The sequence below is a fragment of the Phalacrocorax carbo genome, chromosome 3 (assembly GCF_963921805.1).
Source record: "Phalacrocorax carbo chromosome 3, bPhaCar2.1, whole genome shotgun sequence".
Lineage (NCBI taxonomy): Eukaryota > Metazoa > Chordata > Aves > Suliformes > Phalacrocoracidae > Phalacrocorax > Phalacrocorax carbo.
The window spans coordinates 55914043-55933149 of NC_087515.1; the positions used below are offsets into that span (position 1 = coordinate 55914043).

The window sequence follows — 19107 nt, forward strand, 5'->3', positions numbered from 1 at the left end:
GTTCCTTTTGTAATGAAATTTGGGCTCATTGACCCACGGCTCCAGCCTGAAAGCTGACATGGCAAGAGGGAGTAGGAATACCTTTCGCTCATCTACATGGCAAGGACTTCCTTTCCATATAAGACGTTACCGGTTTTCTGTGGTACCACATTGGGTTCCTGCAGATGACTTTACACAGAACCATCCTTGGAAATCACTAGACAATTGCGGCTAGTGGATGCTCTAGCTGCCATATTTCCCACAAACAGAGTACCAAATCTTTCTCCATAGGGTCCAGTGACTTCTAGTTAAATTCCTTGTCCTGTTTCTTAGTTACAATATAATTAAGTAGACCTATCTAGTATTAAATCCCATATCTTGTATTAAATCCCATATATCCAAGATACCATCTCTCTCACACTTACATAAGTCCCTGTCTGGCAAGTTCAGCCAGAGTGATTCAGACTGACATTTCCAAATTAAATTAGAAGTCTGTGGATTTTAAATGGAGAGACTGAAGCTCAGAAACTGTGGGCCTTTGACTTTGAAATGCACTTTTTTCTTTAGCCTGATGTAGCGTAAGCTTGTTAGTATGCAAGTCCCAGCACAGATTTGTCTGTTTACTCAGGTTGTTTCTTAGGGGATGATTTCAGGGAAATCAGGGATTTCAGGGTGAGAGAGTTTTATCAAAATTAATCAAGCTAGATAGAATTAGTGTGTGTCAGAACATGTAAATATTGTGTAGCATTTTGGCCTAGAGGGCACCATAAGTACATTTTTGCAGTTAAGAAATAAATAAATACAGGAATGGTTTGAAACATTATCCAGGACCGAACAGTCATGTTGTTTAGCAAAGGAGACATTCACCTGACTTCTTGTTCACTCTTTGGGAGTGTCTCTGTAGACATCAGAGCACCAAAATTTGTCATTGGGTTTCACAAGAGCAGGTTCCCAGGAAATCTCCATGCTTTAAGACATGTGCCCTTTCTGTAATGAAGGGAAACGAGGTGCTTTTGGCTCTCACGTGTCACTGTTTGGATGGCATGTGTTTGTGGCAAAGAAACCATTTGTGAGATGAGTTTCCCTTGAGGAGAGGCCAGGCCCTTTCTCTTCTGGAGCATGCTCTTCCAGCCTCTCTCCTTAACAGTCAGTGTGAAGCAATTCTGCTAAGAGTTTTTTCAATATGGTGTTATAAAAGCCATCAGTTACTTATTTTAAAATGTAGAAAGAATTAGTCTTAGCTTATTAACAGCTCTGCTAGCCAGAGATGGAAATTATTGAACATGTGAATAAATCTAGGCTCTTCATTGCTTCATGGGGTCTGTAATCCTTGGAGAGCATCAAAAATTTACAAGACATCCCTGAATGCTGGATTTTGCATTGATTTGGATCTCATACTTATTTGAAAGACATTTGAAATCATAACCAGGCAGATAGTTCCCTCCTGACTAAATCACTGAGGAGGCATTTTGGTTATTTTAAAAGGATGTGAAATCTCCTGAGCATATAAAATACGCTCAAGATACTGTGGCTGGAGGCAGGGTACCGGAGGATGTTTGGTGACCAGCAATGGAATCTTTCAAATTTCTGGGCATCCTTGGAATCAAAGGGTGTGCATACCTGTCAAAAAGAGAGGAGAATAGCCCCATATAAAAGCAAGTTTGTATAGAAGCTATCGCTAGTTTCTAAGTATCACAGAAATGAGGCCTAAATGACATGGGTTAATCCTATTTAATTTTAATGGATCTACTAGTACAAGGAACAGCTGAGCAATCAGACCTTTACGAAGTGCCATATATACTGACATCGATCCATTAATGTTCATTTCCTATCAGGTGCAGCAAGTGTAAGTAATTGAAACTGTTAAAAATGCTGTTGCTTTGTTTCTTAACAGGATGACTTAAGGTCTTAAATATAAGAAAGAGGGTGAAAGTGATGTTGCAGCTGGCACATGTTTTATGTTAAAACCTATGAGAAATGTTCACTTTGCTAAGAAAAAAGAAGAAAATATGTGGGATATATTAGGAAGATTAAAATCCCCATTTTGACTGAACAAGCCTGCTAGGTGATGAGATGACTCTAAATCCTCGTTCGTGAGCGAACAATTCATTATCTACCACAGAGGGATACCTATGCATGTTTTGCATGCACACTGTTTATATATAGTAGGTGGCTTTTGTGAGTCACAAAAAGAAAACATCTGAGGGAGCGGAATACAAAGGACTACAGACAATTTATCAAATAGCTGGTGTATGTTTTAACTGACTTCAGACAGGAACACATAAGCTTTCTACTTGTTTCCAAAGCGGAATAAAACTGTATAATTTTAGCGGCATTGATCCTTCCAGAATAGCTTAAAATCTCCCCAGTAATTTAGCTAGAAAGTCTGCACAACTAGACAGGCGATCTGACTTTTCTGTCTTGCTAGGAAGTAGAGGAGGGAGGAACCACGTTTGGGAAAACAGAAGTGGGCTCTCAGCAAGCCAGGTTTCCAAACTTCAGTCTTTGTTACTCCAAACCACCCCCCTTTCAAAATGTTTTCTACAATGCATTGGCACTTCTCATTACAGCTGACCAGAACTTTTCCAGTAGAGAATCATCTTTCTGTTGCAAGAGGTAATTTTGATGAAATAGAAACATTTAATAGTAGTATGCCTGTTGTAGAAAAAAAATAAAAATCTTTTGAAGAAATACTGGAACAGAACTTCCATTTTACACTGATGATTGATTTCATCTGAAGTAAAAATAATGATACACTGTGCTACACTCTATGAAATGTTTAAAAGGAAAACCGAACAAAACACTTTTGATGCCATCAAAATAGAATATTTCAGTCAACCTCCAAGGGATTTTTAAATTGTGTTTCATGGGAGACTGAAAATTGTTCACTTTTCCTCCATTTCTGGAAGGAAAAATACTCAACATCAGGTAATTTCCCATAGAAAGCAAACATGGCTTAGAAGCCGGCTCCAGCCCCTGCTCTCATCTTGCCCTGATCCTCTGCTTGTCTGATGGCAGCTCATATCTCTGCAAAAACTGCAGTCCTATGCAGTGCCCCAAGGATGGTTACCAGCTGATAAAGGTACCATGTGTTAAGAAATTTGTGAAAGCAGTAGGACTGGGGGCATAGGCTGTTTCTGCAGGCAGGAGCATTAGGTCTGTGGGCCGGGGCAGGATCAGGATGTGTAGGAGACAGGGGCAGAAGGCAGTGGGATGAATCCAGCCTCTTTGGGGTGAAAAGGACAGGAGGGTCACATGGTAGTACTTCCCTGTGGGGGAAACCTTTGTTTCCCCTATGACCAGTGGGGAAGATTGAAGCCCTACAGTCCCAGTGCCCTCTTTCCCTAGACCTTCCAAAAGCCTCCTGACATCCCAGGTGTCTTCTCATGAGTCCCAGACCTCTGCCAGCTCTCACCTGCTCACACCTGCTACTGCAGGGAATGGAGAGGCAGCAGTTGAGGCCGTGGCTGGGCATCAGAACCTGGTGAACTCCTCTCCAGTCTCAGCAAAACTCAGACCATCATAGGCGGCAGAGGAGCTCTCTCTGTGTGACAGCCAGGCATGAGCCTCAGCAGAAAGACCTGCCATCTTTGTAAGTGCTGGGTCGGAGGGGATAGAGACTACAGGGTGTTAAATATTGGGAAGAACCAATGGGAGCGTTTGAAAATGCTTCCCCTGCCAGAGCCAGCAGAGCAAATCTTTCTCTTAAACAACTGTTGGAATAATTTGCTGTCATGTTGCAGGTTCATTGTGTCAAGGACACAAGTTTAAGTGTTAAAGCATGGATGAAGAGGAATTTGTTCCCCCTTTATATGCACATTTGGATGCCCCTCCAGACCTGGTCCTGGCAGACCTGCCCCAAGCTGGGTCTGTGGGGCTCTGGAGGAGCTTCATGCCCAGAAGCAGAGGTGAGACAGCCCCTCTGCCCCTGGCTCCCTTTTTGGGAAACATGCCCTGTAGGGAAGGTGGGCACCAGCAAACCCCCTCAGCTAGGTCTTCCATAATGAACATGCCTCATGGGTAAACACACAACACAGGCAAATAACTAGCCATGTAATGGTAAAAAAAGTGCAAATATTGACACAGGGAGAAGACACCCCTGAGGCAGCATTCACTGCAAACCCTTCTCTGAGTGAGCAATAGTTAAATGTTTGTCCTTGCCTCTTTCTTTCAGAAGTAGGGCAAATATCTATAGAGTTCCCAGCGGGGAGGTAATCTAACTTTAACTTTCATACAGTCAAGTAAAGCACCCGAGACCTGTGTTAGGGATGCAAGCAGGTCGTCTAAATTATGATTATTCAATCTGGTATTATTTTAATCTGACATGCCTCTCACGTGCTTCATTTAGATTCATCTTGACCTGAAAACTGTAATCTCAATGCCTTTATCCTTACAGGTGATCTATCTTGTTGCAGTATCTTTTTTTTTTTTTTTTTTGTTAAAAATATATTTATTTCAATAGCAAAACCCTGCCCATGAGGCAGACAGGCACATTTCACTGTCTACCCAGCGTCGTCTGAGTCCCTTTCGAGCAGCAGCCTCTTGCTTTTGCTCTCACTCTTGCTAATTGTGGCAAGAAGATAATGAATTAAGAGCCGCGGGAGGCGAGAGCAAACACCTCCCCTGCAGCCGCAGCGTGCTCCGGGCGCTGCTTCCTTGCTCGCTTACAAGACAATAGCCGACGAAATTAAGGAGGGGGAGAAAATGACTGATCCTTCTGTATGAAATAATGGATGAGCCCGGGATGACCTGTTTTTTTCCTTGCGGTGGAGCGGTGCTGAAGACAGAGGGCACCAGCGCCCAGCCCACAGCCGTCGCCCCGCCGCCAGCGCGCCAGCTCGGGGCGGCCGGAGAGCCGCCGCTGCCTGCTCCGAGCAGGCAGGGACCCGCTGCCTCGCCCCGCCAGGTAGGTCTCGGGGGTGGCCCTCCAAGCCGACGGCGGGGCTCAGCCCTGGGGCTGCCCATGGGGCAGGCGGTGCGGGCAGACGGCACCGCGGAGGCGGGCTGCGGGGCCGCCCGGGGAGCCGACCTGAGTCGGCTCTGCCCGCCGGCATGTGCGGACGGGCAGCCGGGACGGCGGCTCTCCTCGGGGCGTCGCCTTCCCCGGGACCGTCCCCAGCCCTCCGCGCCGCTCGGCGGGCGGCCCCGCGGCGGCCCCGGCACCCGTTCCCGCCGCCGGGGAGGGACGGGGAAGCGGCGGCCGGTCCGGGGCGGTCCGTGCCGCGGCCGGTCTCCCTGCCACCTCGGGCTGTGCGTGTCTGTGTGTGCGCCCGCGTGTGTCCGTGCGTGTGCGCCCGCGTCTGTCCGTGCGTGCGGGGGGACCGCGGCCGCAGCGCCGGGCGGAGGGCAGAAGTTTGGGGGAAGCGCCCCGCAGCGCCGGGCGGACGAGCCGGCGGTGGCGGCGCCGGAACAGCGGGACAGACAGCGGGACAGCGGGAGGACAGGGGGACAGCGGGGTCCCCCGGGGTGGGCCCGGGGCCCGGCGGGGCAGGGTCCGAGACAGGGTCCGGGCGGCGGCGACGGCTGCCGGACGCTGTCCCTGGTGCTGTCCCTGGCGCTGTTCCGGGCGCTGTCCCTGGTGCTGCCCCGGGCGCTGTCCCTGGTGCTGCCTCGGGCGCTGTCCCGGGCGCTGTCCCTGGTGCTGACCCATGTGCTGCCCCTGGTGCTGTGCCGGGCGCTGTCCCGGGTACTGACGGTGCCGCCGTGCAACAGGGACCGGACCCGGCCCGGCCGCGCTGCCGTTGCCCCGGGCCGCGCCCCCCACCCCGTTTCCACCACGGCGTTCCCAGCCTCCAAGCCCAGCTGCCGGGCTGGCCGCCTCTCCCCGTGCAAAGCCAGCGTGCCAGGCAGGCATGCCGGTAAGGCACATCAGGAATCTGCCCGCCGTTGCCTTAGTAACTAATATGTATTTTCCCCCGCTTGCATATGCATGTCCCTGGCTGAATTACAGTTTTGCCCCCTACACACAGAAAAGTTAATCTAAACTGTAAAGTGGTTCCTTTCTTCCTCCCTTCACTGACCTTTAAATGACATTTCCTGTTGCTGGTGGGGCAGATTGCTCACTCTCTCTTTGCACCCCTTTCTGTATTGGGAAAGGCAATTCCTGAGCTAAGGAAGATGCCTTCCAGTAATCAGAATGTGAGGAGATAAGGCCTCATCACCCCTCTTTCAGGTCTGGGGCCGCTGGGGCCAAGCTAGGACACTTCTCTGATGAGCTACCTACCTCATGAAACTTTCAAAACTTCCCAGGGGTGGAGGGGAGGGTGTGTGCCAGCTAAAGGTGCGGGGAACAGCTGCCTTGGTTCAAAAAGTGGCCATGAAAAGGCTCATACAAATTTAACATATGTGAGGATGCATGATCGTATGTCAAGGCAGATAAATACACATTTTAATCAGTCTTGAAACTTCTTTCTGAGAGCCTTTACCGAAGCAAATTGACCTGGGCATTTGTAAAAGCAGTTGTCTTGAACTGTGTGGAGTTGCTTTATCGAGCCCTGGTTTGACATTGATTTCCCAATTAGCATGTTTTATTCCCTTTTTTCTGTGCCACCAGGTTAAAAGTCACTAGGATAACAGCTGCGTTGGCTCCTTTGAGAGTGATGCTGTAAGACTTTGCTGTGATGGTATTTGGAGCAATTTGGGCACTGGTGGGTGGAAGCGGATGCCATTTCCTACATGTCCTTAAACCATGTGCAGGCAAGAGGAGCCCATGAAGTTGATAACCTGGGTCTGGATGACATCGTGCAACAAAATGTTTGGCGTGCTGCTGGTCTTTTTCCCTGCTCTGCTCCTGGAGATGGATGTGCTGCCCAGGAGCACTGGGCGGAAGGTGCTTCTCTCTGCAGCCTCATCACAGCGGTCAGTAGCTCGGATGGATGGGGATGTCATCATTGGGGCCCTCTTCTCTGTCCATCACCAGCCACCAGCTGAGAAAGTGCCCGAGAGGAAATGCGGGGAAATCCGGGAGCAGTACGGCATCCAGAGAGTTGAAGCCATGTTTCACACTTTGGATAAAATTAATGCTGACCCGATCCTGCTACCGAACATCACCCTAGGCAGTGAGATACGAGACTCCTGCTGGCACTCCTCGGTGGCCCTGGAGCAGAGCATCGAGTTCATACGGGACTCCCTCATCTCCATCAGGGACGACAGGGATGGAGGCACCCGCTGCGTTTCCGACTCACAGCCCCAGCCCCAGACCAGAGTGAAAAAGCCCATTGCAGGAGTCATCGGCCCTGGCTCCAGCTCAGTTGCTATCCAAGTCCAAAATCTGCTCCAGCTCTTCGACATCCCCCAGATCGCTTACTCTGCCACCAGCATCGACCTTAGCGACAAAACGCTGTATAAATACTTCCTCAGGGTGGTTCCCTCTGACACGCTGCAAGCCAGGGCAATGCTCGACATTGTCAAGCGCTACAACTGGACCTACGTCTCCGCTGTCCACACGGAAGGTAGGTATGGGGTAGCCCAGAGCCTCCCCTGGGAGCCCCCAGCTGCCCCCTGGTCGGCCCTGGGGCACTGCGTCCTCCGCAGGGGCTCCCCAATGTGCTGCATTACCTGCTGGGACCCTGGGGGAGCAGCTTCTCCCCGAGGGAGCGCCGGCTGCTGCCACCCAGGGAGACCATAAAGTGAACGGGGAATAGTGTTGGGTGGGGGATGTGGTTTCCCCTGGCATGGAGGAGACCCCTGGCCCTGGGTGCCATGGCCGTGGCAAACAGGGTTTCAGCAGCACAGGGAAGTCTGCAAGAAACCAGGCCGTCTCCCCTGCGGTCCCGGCCCCTGTCCTCATTCACACACGCAGTGGTTCATGTGTTTCTAAATAAAAAGTTAACAGATGCGAGCAGATCTAGGTCCGAGCTGATGGCAGCTCTGGCTGCGCCGTCGTGGAGACAGGAGGTTGTGCATGAGGCTGGTGAACAGGTCTCACTTACACGCTCGGTTGCTGCCATCACAGTAAGTTTGGCATTTCTGCCTAAGCAAAACAAAGTGATGGCTCGGCAGGGACTCCTGGATTAGCTGCTTTGCTGCATGTGAACTTATTTTCTGGGACTGCGGACACAGAGGAAAGAAATCTGAAAATCCCTCTGCATTCCAGGTAGCCCCTGCAAAGCCATGCCCTGTGGGAAGGAAAGGGCAGCGGGTAGTTTGTCAGCAGGTCCGGGCAAGCATGTTCTCATACAGCTTGAGCAATGCTAAAAAATACTGCTCTGTCCAATCTGTTCATAGTCAACAGGTTTTATTATTTTTAAATATCAACAGAAAAATATCAAAAGTAAGGGTATTTTTAAAAGGAGACATTGGTTTATAGCCAGGCTAGGTGGACCAACATAGATTACAGAAGTAATTGCATTTGATAGAAGGCAAACTCTTCTGATATATTATTGTGACATTCCTATAGTCCTGTTATGGTCCTCAAAATGTGATTTTTTAAGTACAAAACTTCAAACCTGACCACATTATTGCTATAGTTTTGCAGCTATTGTGTTTATCTGACTGTATCTCTTGTATGGATTTGATTTATGATTCCCTCTGGTTACTGAGCTGACTCCACACCTTTAATTCTCAGACATGACTAAGTAAAAAGAGTTAAGAAGATACATTATGATGAATAAATAAAAGAATCTCCAGGAGGAATTGCATATGCCACAGTCAGAGGTGAATTGGATTAAACCGGACACCTAAAATGTGAAAGTGCTGCAATCTGGGGGGCGGGAGGGGAGAGTAAGAGCAGGAGACAGTGACCTGATATTTGCAGTTCATTTTATGCCCTGTTCAGATGAGGAAACGAACTGCTAGCAAGAGTTGGACATGAGCTATTAAGATTCTCTATTGCTGACAGAGAAGATTGGATCTTGTGGCAGGCCAGGGTGAAAAATAAATATGAAAGGGGTAGATTCTTTCTTGCTGTAAATCGCCATCTCGCATCTCTTCAGTGCACTTCGGGGAGCTATGCTAACCCACAGTGCCTGAGTAGCTGCTTCAAGGGACCTGCTCCCTTGCTCTCTCACTCTGTAGATGTAACTCTCGTTAACGTTACCTCTTTTGGAAAAGACCACAGATCATGAAGGTTATTTGTTCATCTGTTTTTAAAAGATAAGTAGTAATTTCAGTCATTGCCTGTGAGAAATTTTAATTAAATATCTATTTTTGTAAATATCTTGCTGACTGATGAAAAATGCTCCTTGCAAGATATTTTTATAGACTTTAAAGTGATACATTTGAAAATAGTGGATTAATTCTACCTCCACAAGGCAACAGACTCCTCTTAGGAAACATCACAAGGATTTTGCAGATTATGCAGCTCATATTTGCTTTTTAAAATAATTATTAATCTGTATCTGCCATACCTTTACTGTTAGATTCAAGTTACAAATTCCACTGGCAATATGTAACAAGCCTCAATTTCTATGTTCCCTTCCAGACAGAAAAGTTATTAACCCCATCCCAATTGCTGTTGGGTGGATTCCAAAGAGCTTCTATTTATTCATTTATTTATTGATTGAAAGTGAAATTAGTACTCATGAAGATCTGTGTAAATTGTTACATCGTTACATTATTTCTGTTGTTTCAAATCCCATGCATTCACTGTGAGAGATCTGCCTGCTGGTGTGCTAAAGGTAGGATCACTCTTCGCAGACAACACAAATCCACTCTGAATAATAGTCTGCGTGAACAGGAGCTGCTCCATCCTTGCTATGTTTGGAAATACGGGGATAAAGTGTAGTAAGAAACATTCCTCCTCCACACTTACTCATAGACCTCTACGCTGTCTTTATGGTGGGCTGCAAAATGAGCTGGGAGGAATTCTAGGGTATCATGGGTTGGAGAATCACTTCAGCAGGGACTGTGAGAAATGGGCGCATTTCTAGGAAATGCACAGGTTGACACTGTGAAGAAGTTAATTTTTTCACTTTCTAGTACCCTACATCCAGTCTGATCACCTCTTGAGAGCAGAAAAGCTGCTTAGTTTCTACCCGACCCCCTCACTCGCATGGGGATGGACAGTCCTCAGCTCTTGTAGCCACCCAGCCACAAGGGGATGCAATGAGACCACTGAGCTGACTGACTACCTGTGTCTGCTAGCCCTGCTCCTCAGTCTATACCCGCCCAGGGCCCCAGAAATAGCCCAGAGCTGATGCACCCTTTCTCAGACAGGCTGAACCATCCAACTGCTCTGTTTACTCTAGACTCTAGCTGGAGTTATTTGAATGCCCAAAACAGCACCACTCTGCACAATGAGACCTTTAAAAAGAAATAAATACCACAATTCGGTGCCCATGTTTCTTAACCTGAAGCCTACACATGCCACAAGAATGAAGATAATAAAGTCACCCAACCTGTAGCACGATGTCTGTAAGTAGTCCCCAATATCCTACTTTGCATTTGACATGAAAGTTTATTCTTCATGTGTTAATAGGATAATTAGTGTTAATTAGTCTTGATGACACTTAACTGTACGCAATCTTTATACACCAGTACAAGAAGTTGCATGGAGGTATCCCATACTTGTTTTGGGGTGGGGTTTTGTTGCACAGTTGTTTATTAAGATTTATAAACATTGCACTTGAGTGGAAACTTCTCAGCTAGTGAATAAAATCTGTTTTCAAAGGCACACAGAACACATAGCTCCTTTTAGAGTAAACCTGACACATAATGCTCCATATTCAAGAACAAAGAAAGGCAAGTTAGTATGTTTGGTCATTTTATTACATATCTCCGTTGAACGTAGTTGCACATCGTGAGAGTGCCTTTTTTCCAGAGTGGGAAGCAGTCATTAAAGGATGTGAGAAATCTGTGCACCTGCTGGTGGAAGGCTGCGTGACCTTATAGTAGCTGCAAGGCATTTTGAAGGCTATTATCTTTTTTAAGGGTTCTTGAAAGGTAATTCAGTGTTGGCGTGTGTATATCTTGGCTCTTAGGCTTCAGAATCATTCTTATCTGGAAATGTACATAAGGGAATGTCTGACTCCGAGCCAAGGCTTCCTATGGAAATCAAAGACATCAAAAGCACATGTGTTAAGTTGGGCACAATCCTGAGTGCGATAAGGGCAGAAAGAACTGCACTTGCTAAGGGTTACTTTCCAAGTGAGATATTCTGGTCTTTGGTGAGATAACCTCAGAGTCAGGTATTATTCTCAATTTACCAGGCAGCCACTGGTTATTTGGCAAAATCGAAGACTTACAGGGGGCGCTTTCTTCCTTGCCTGGAGAAGAGCTCCTGGCCTGCCTCTGGGATGAGGCAAGAAACGATAAGCAGAGATGGTGGGCACCACCTCTGTGCTGGTTTGACACTGAAGGCACAGAAGTTAAAAGGGTTGTCTCCAGAAAATGGAGAGCGGTTGTGAGATTGCCGAGGGTTACACCAACTTCCAAAAACCCACAAGACACCTGTACCCTGGCTAGTCATCAACACAGAGTCTCCATCAGATCCCTCACCCTTAGCTGTTCCTCTTATACAAGAAGCAGGAAAGATGATGGTGTAAGAAGTGTTTTTATCACTTCATCTTCCAAATATATAACTTCTGAATAAGCAAATAGAAATACTTAATGCCTGTGCCTGGCTTTTCATTTACATTGTTGCATATGTGTTAGCCTTATAAAATGTACGTGAGATTTTTGATTCTGTGAAAACAAAATCTGAATGTGCAGAATAGATCCGTTTGAGTGCCATTTGTGATTTATGGACCATTCGTACACTTTAGTGTACAAATACCCCTTTATAAACAAAATTTCCATTCCAACAGATTAACATGTGGACTTTGTAGAAACCACTTTGGAAATGGAATGATTAAGTTAATTGCACCAAATTTTGATTGTTTATAGATTAATTTTACTGACATCACTGGGTTGTTTCTGGTGTTGATCAATTTTGTCAGATTTGTATTGCCAGGCTGTTCCTTTTGCTTGAGTATAAGTCTTAAAATGAACTATGTTGAAGCAGATGGCACAACTGTAAAGACTTTCAAATGCAAGTAGATGGTGGGTAGGTTATCTTCACAGTGATTTTTGATAACCTGACTGCTGCACGTGCTCCATTGTAGTAGAGTACAGGAGACTCACAGGCATGGTTATGTATGTTGGAAAGAGGATAGAAGGGAGTGAATCTTGCATTTTATTTCAAGTTTTACAGGAAATACGTTCTTTCAGTAGAACTCACTAAAAAGTAGCTTTAGAGGTGCTAGAAAATAATACTTCTGTTTAAAGATAAGTGGGGCAATATCCATCAAATAGCTCAAAGGAATAATTTTCATACAGTTGTGTTTAATTTCTCACAGGGTGTTCCTACAGCCATTTCGAACAATGTTATAGTACTAATTCCATGGTGTCACTCAATGATTGATACTTTCTGTTAGAATTGTGACCAGGCAATAGAGAAAAGCAACTCAAATTCAAATGTTTGAAATTTCAGAGTTTACAAATATGTCTATAGGTACCCACAATTACAAAAATGCTCTAAAAGGTTAACCTCATGAAGCGTTGTAAATTGTGTCTGAGATGTGTGTTCACAAATGCATATTCCTATCTAATTTTTTCTCCATTTAACTAGCTTCGCTAACCATCTTCAGAGGTTTTGTGATCAGGGAAAAAAGTGAGAGAGGTGTCTCAAGGAGGACAGAAATTAATTTGAAAACAAGTAGGGACTAGAATATTCCCTACATTGGACACTTTAATTGTATTTATTAGAAGGTGCTGGGAGAATCACTTAAATTGATTGAAGCTGACAAAATGATTGGGGGTGACAAACATCATAGAGATCAAGAGAAATTCCTTCTTGAAAACATATTGCTTTGCAGTACTCCTAAATTCACAAATAATCTAGCTTTTCAACTACACACCTGGCAGCTGCCTGACTTAAATCAACTCAAAATACTCATCTAACTTCTGTACCTGCCTTCTCAGCAATATTGCTCAAGTTCATATTTATCAGTCAGCATCATGGCTTCATTTGTGCTTTGCTTCTATTTTTTCTGCATTATGTCCTTGCTTTCAGATTTGTATGCCCCATGATCCTCGTAAACTCCTGCAGGATTCTCGTCCCACTGAAGGCTGTTTTAAAAGACATAAACGATCTGGGCTTTCTCAAAAAGCTTGTGAAAATGCCTCTAAAACATTCCTTTGAACATATAGTTCATAATATGAAGGTTCTTGTGCTTAGGTTTCTCAGCCAGAAAACCAAAGGCTATGTAAAGTGAAATCATATAACGAGAAGTAGTGCCACCCATTGAGAAGGATTCTTCAGGGGTCTGATGCATCAATGAGCTGGTAACTGTAGTGGGAGACCAGAAGCATTGCACCTGCCACATGCAACCCAGAAAAATACTGATCAAAGTCATTACTAACTGGTGCTCACTGACCCATGCAAAACAAAGCAGGGATTTCAGTATATTTTCTGGGTAGCAGGTGTCCGCAGCATAAGCCACCGTCACAGATGGCAGTCATTAACACCTGTGCTGGCAGTCAGGAGGGCCAGAAACTGACTGGACATGAACTACAATAGCGTTTCACCTAAAGAAACCATCCCTTCATCTATGGGTAGCTAAGGGATATTGCCAGAGATGGGTGGAGAGAAGTGCGCAACAAATGAATGCCATCGGTAACCAGCTTGGTTTTGCTGGCTAATTTTTCAGACTGGATCTTTTCCCAAACACTAATATTGCTATTATTATTATCACTATTAATGTATGTCTTGAAGAACAATTTCTACATCTGGTTTGCCTGTTGATGCAGCACCGAGTTGACGACTGAGAGAGGTGGCAGGTGGCTTGTGATCTTTGAAGCCACTGTAGCTGTTGCTGCCTGCTGGGCTGTGGCCCCAGTTCCTGTCTAGTCCAAAGGAGGATCCACAAGTGGCTGTTCACAGACCCTAGAGCAGTATAAAGTCACTGAAGCCAACTGAGTTTATGTCAATCTTAGTTCATTACCAGTGAAGAAACACTTACAGGGTGAGGGTCATTTTTTAAAAGCCTGTCCCAATTAGAATACCTCACACAGTAGATAAATATGTGTAAGGAGTATCCCTAAGAACGGTGTAAGGGCTCTTTGTAGTAATTGTTTTACAAGAAACTGTCTTTGGCTGAGGAAAGGAAATCAAAACTGAAGAAATACTAAAGCTGCTCTACTGATCCTTCAACAGTGGGCTGAATATTAAAAGAAGGAAGAGCAGGGCATGTACAGAGCGTACCTTCACGGCTTCCGTATGTAGCAACTTCCCAAGTACTAGGGCTACCAGCCACCAATGGAACTTTCCTTTATGAATTTGTCTAATCCTTTTTTGTATCTATTTATACTTCAGTCTCCATAGTATCATAACAACGAATTCTATAACTTAATTATGTGTTGTGTCAACAAGTGTTTCCTGTTGCTTACTGAAAGCTATTCCTTGATGACTGCATTACCTTCATACATTCATACTAAACTTCTCATCATTTGTTAATCCTCATCGTTATTCTGTACTTCTAATTCCAATATGAAAAGTGGAGAATCAGAGCTATATGCAGCATCCAGGGTGGGGGTCCACCTCAATTAAACTCACTCTTGAAGTAAAAATTTCAGTATTGCTCTCAAATCTTTCCTAATAAACTTCCAGTAGTCCATCACCTTTTTAGCTACCACCATGTGCTGAACGCATGTTGTCAGAAAATACTTCAAAATTACCACAAAACCTTTTTCTTAAATGGTAAAGCCTGCTCCAGGGGCCATTATTATGGGGTTTTCCTCGTGTGCATTACTCTTTATTTGTTAACACAAAATCTATTGCCTACATATGGTTCCTATCTGTTAGCCAATAATTAATCCAGGACCTTCTGTTTTATCCCATATTACCTCTATTTCTGTCAGAGCCTTTAACAAGGGACCTCATCAAAAGATTTCTTAAATTCCAGGTAATCTATAGTGATTGTATCATTCATATGGTTACCTGCTCCAACAAAGAAGTCTAATGACCTTCTGAGGTGTATATTTTCTCTGCAAAAGCTATGTTGGTTCTTCCCTAATATGGCATATGTATTTACTTGTGCATTAGTACTGTTTTTGTTATGGTTCCTACCAATTAGCTTTGTGCAGAAATATCTTAGGTCTGCAGAAATATCATGTCTGTTGTTCATTGGATTACCCTCTATGCCTCTGTACTCTCTATAAATTTTGTTAAAAAATGAAAACTGATATGTGAAAATCTAAAACTACTTTTTCCCCTTTACCATTTCCACCTGTTTTGGTACTAGGGCCAGTTTAACTGGTGGTAACGTACCACAACAGGCAGTTAGTTGGTGTTGGCAATTTGTTGGAGTCCATCTTACAAATTTGTTCTAAAATACGTTCTACTGACACTCTGAGACAATGGTTCAGTCTTATCCTACATAAGAAATGACCTTTGTATGAGAACCATCTTATCCGCCTTCACAGGCAGTACAGACTCAGAGAATTAATTTAACTTTTCTGTTATGGTTTTATCTTCCCTGAGTGCTCTTTTTACATAATTGGTTATCACTGAATATCAGGCAAGTTTCCCATTTCTGGAATATTTGAAAAATGGTGGGTTATTAAATTCTATGCCTTTATGTCTCAAAATTGTTTCATCTTGTTTGTTTTATTGTGGTTTTGTATTTCATTTGACAAGGTATGCTCTATTCTCTTTCCTTCATTAAGACATGACTAGACTTTTTGAAGTATCTGGGTTTTATTTTATTTTATTTTATTTTATTTTATTTTATTTTATTTTATTTTATTTTATTTTATTTTATTTTATTTTATTTTATTTTATTTTATTTTATTTTATTTATTTTTTAATTGTTGTTGTTTTGTTTTAATAGCTTTAGGAAATCTACTTTTCTGCTTTATGATGCTGGCTTTTTTAATCCTTTCAGACTTTGGCTTTCAGCATTTCATGTATTTCTGAGTAGTGTCTGTGTAATTTTTTAGTATTTCATTCTTTCAGCTTCTCTTTTTGATTTCCTTGAAATTATCTTTCTCATTTTTATATAATTTATTTTGTTTTAAATTAAATGTTACTATTACTGATTTTTTTTATTCCACGTGCAGCTTTTTCTGTCCAAATATTACTAAAGTACAGTCACAATTATAGACTATTTTTTGGATAGTTAGGTGTTAATAAGGCCTTGTATACTGCTCAAGACTAAATCAAGAGTTGCTTCCCCTTTTGTGAGTTCAATGAGCAGATGAGTAACATGCATGAAAAAGAAATCAATGCACGACAAGTAAGATTTGCCTTAATTTTCAATTATCTAACCTACAGTCTGGCAGTACTACATACAGAGCCAGGGTGTGTTAACAGCATTTTGTGGCACGTGGGGTGCTTTTTAATGAAAAGTGCTGTGCATCACAAGCTGTCCTTTCCTCTTGTGACATGCCACTACCTAGATGGCTTATGTCTATCAAAAACCAGTGTGACACATATTCCATTTTACTGAAAAGTCATATTGTTTGTTATACAATGCCATGGTTCTCCATTTGAACAATTTCCATTTGTATTCTCTCTTGAACATTTTTAAACAAGTTAATTTCTCAAAGTATATTTGAACTATATTAACAGCCAGCAATGATTTATAAGTGCCTTTGAAGTTTGATAGGAATGTTGTAAGAATAGGCATTTGGCAGTTCTGGTAGACAAAGCAGAGGTCACGTCCCATGCTGGTGCAGAGAACAAGTGTAGCTGTAAGGCTCTTGATGCAATGCTCATTGAAGTTAGCTGATGGTTCTCTGTTGAGTCCAATGGATCCTGAATGGGACTCAGCATGGCCATCAGATCTTTTTTTTTCAGGTTATGGAGCTGACATTCCTCAGAAAGCACTAAAAATCCACAGGGCTTGTAAATCCCACAGCTGGAAGGATCTCAGTTAATTGAAAGTAGTGTAAAATTCTGTGAAGGCAAACTCTGTTTGTTGGATTTGTATAGGATATTCACACACATTATTTTTTTCCTTCTAACTAGAATGTGGCTGAATCTAGTTCACTTCTTCCCATACAAATTCCCCAGTGAATTTAATTCTTCGTTCTCTTTGCAAATTGTTTGGGAACTTTCATTTTCTTAAATGCAGTCACAATTTGCAGTTGTTTGACTACTAACTTTCATGCTTATTCATCTGTGGATGCAGATGGATTTGTACAAGCTAGTAATTCCCCAAACATTTATTCAAACAAAACTCATCCTGGCAAACAGCAATAAGAACCAGGCATGAATACTGCTGAAGTGACAGCTATTTGAATTCTGAATAAGTGTTCATAAATACTTTCTTAAAGTGTCTGGCCAGGCTCCATTGAACATTGAATGTCTCCTCCTCTGTGGAGTAGAATATAAAAGATATATTTGTAATTAATTGTCAGGAAGTGAGAAAACCTTTCATGCTTATTTATATAAGCCTTTCTTACCCACATGGTGCTGTGAAGAGGCTTTAGCAAATGGAAATTTGTCATGAAGGCCCTCGTGCTGGGTATTGAAAGATGATGATCCTCCTAGTGAGCATGTATTTGACTGCAAGTTCCACATGCGTAAATCTCAGTCTCTTGTCTGAGCAGCAAATACATGAAACTGAATATTGACAGTGCTGTAAAGGAATGCTATATTATCAGAATTGCTAAAACTGGTAGGATGATTTGAGAGACTGGAAAGTTAAAAGCCTTTCCTACTGGACTGGTCAGAATGGGTTACAGCAGTGGGCTGACAGCATTCTCTCAGAGGTTGCCCTTATTTGCCAAGCCATAATTCCCTGGAAGGATAAACTCATATTCAGGATCAGATTAAAAACACTACAGCTACATGAAGCACAGTGCTGAGCTGGGAGAGTCGCTCTGCTGGAACAAAGGTGCTCAAGATTTTGAGAAAGGGGAGTGAGCCAGGCAGCAGCTCTGGCAGCCTGGGTATCACTTAGCCACAGCACACCGTGCGGTAACTTCTTCAGCTAAGCCACCTGCCTTTTCATCAGTCCTTTCTTGTCCCTTTCCCCATCAAGGCACTACAGTTGTGGTCCTCAGGTGTCACTGCATTCCCTTGGAAATAGGATTAGCCTTCCTCTTTCACATGGGTAGCTGCCTGACTCAAACCGTTTTTTGTCTACTGTCAAGTCTGATCAGGACTCCAACATCTGACAGCTCAGTCTGTGCATACCAAATGACACGGTGCCAGTGCTAGTCACCCAGAGCCAGAATTCCTCCTCCTTCCCATGCAGTGCCAGCCTACAGGTGAAACTACAAGAATGACAAGAAGGTTTTCCAGGAGCTCCTTCAGGATTTGTGACTGACCTCAGAAAGAGATGGCCAGTATTCTCTTAAACACATGCCCCTAAACCACGCCTGCGATGGTGTTCTCCAATGTTGGCATCCTGCAAAAGGGTAGGGTAAGGATGTAGTAAAAGTCTAAGCCTGCAGCATGAGCACAGTAATGTGCAAAACTGATGTTAGGAAGTTGAGTGAGGCAATGATTATTGATTTCAGTATATTATGGAACAGCGAAAAATGGACAGTGTTGAGTTGTGCCAAAAATCCAAATGCAAAAGACAAAGGAGCTATGCCAGAGAGCTCTGCCTACCAAGACAGCAATCCCCAGAAAAAGAGTAAGATGATGATTCAGGATTCAGATGGCAAAAAAATTGTAATTAAATTAAAACCAATCAGTGTGACTCTATGGAAAACTTGTCTTTTCAATCAAACCTGACTTTATTCCCTAAGGAAAGTGCAAACTTGGTAGCTACAGATAAAAGTGTGGATGAAATATATTGGATTTCTTAAGGCAGTGAATTGGTATTACAGGATATTTTTATTAAAAAAAAGCACTATGCAATGTCAGAAAACCAGACATAATGTAAATTAAAACTCAGCACACTGACCTCAGCAAGTAAAGAGTGACCATCAAATGAGATTATGTCTACTGCATTGCACAGAGCTTGACAAAGGGTCTAATGCCTCACTTCTTCATCAATGATATACAAAGCATAATTGCTGATGAGATACGCAGATTTGTAAAATGGCAATTAATGAGGAGAAAAGGAAAGATTCAGATGTCTTAGTAAAATAGGCCCAGTGTAAGAAAATGCATGCTAATAAAGTCAAATGTCATAAATACAAGAATAAAGAACATGTGCAACTTACAGAGAATCATGTTCCTGAAAGAAGTTC

General features: G+C 43.6%; 1 protein-coding gene across 2 annotated transcripts in view; it reads left to right on the forward strand.

Moving 5' to 3' along the window:
• The first annotated feature begins 6538 nt into the window (after window positions 1-6538).
• Window positions 6539-19107, forward strand: part of GRM1 (glutamate metabotropic receptor 1) — a 195573-nt gene continuing 183004 nt past the window's right edge. For both annotated transcript variants that reach the window (XM_064446990.1, XM_064446991.1), the window contains exon 1: window positions 6539-7430. In XM_064446990.1, coding sequence (XP_064303060.1) covers window positions 6668-7430 — 763 coding nt within the window. In that variant the 5' untranslated portion in view covers window positions 6539-6667. The remainder of the gene's footprint in view (window positions 7431-19107) is intronic.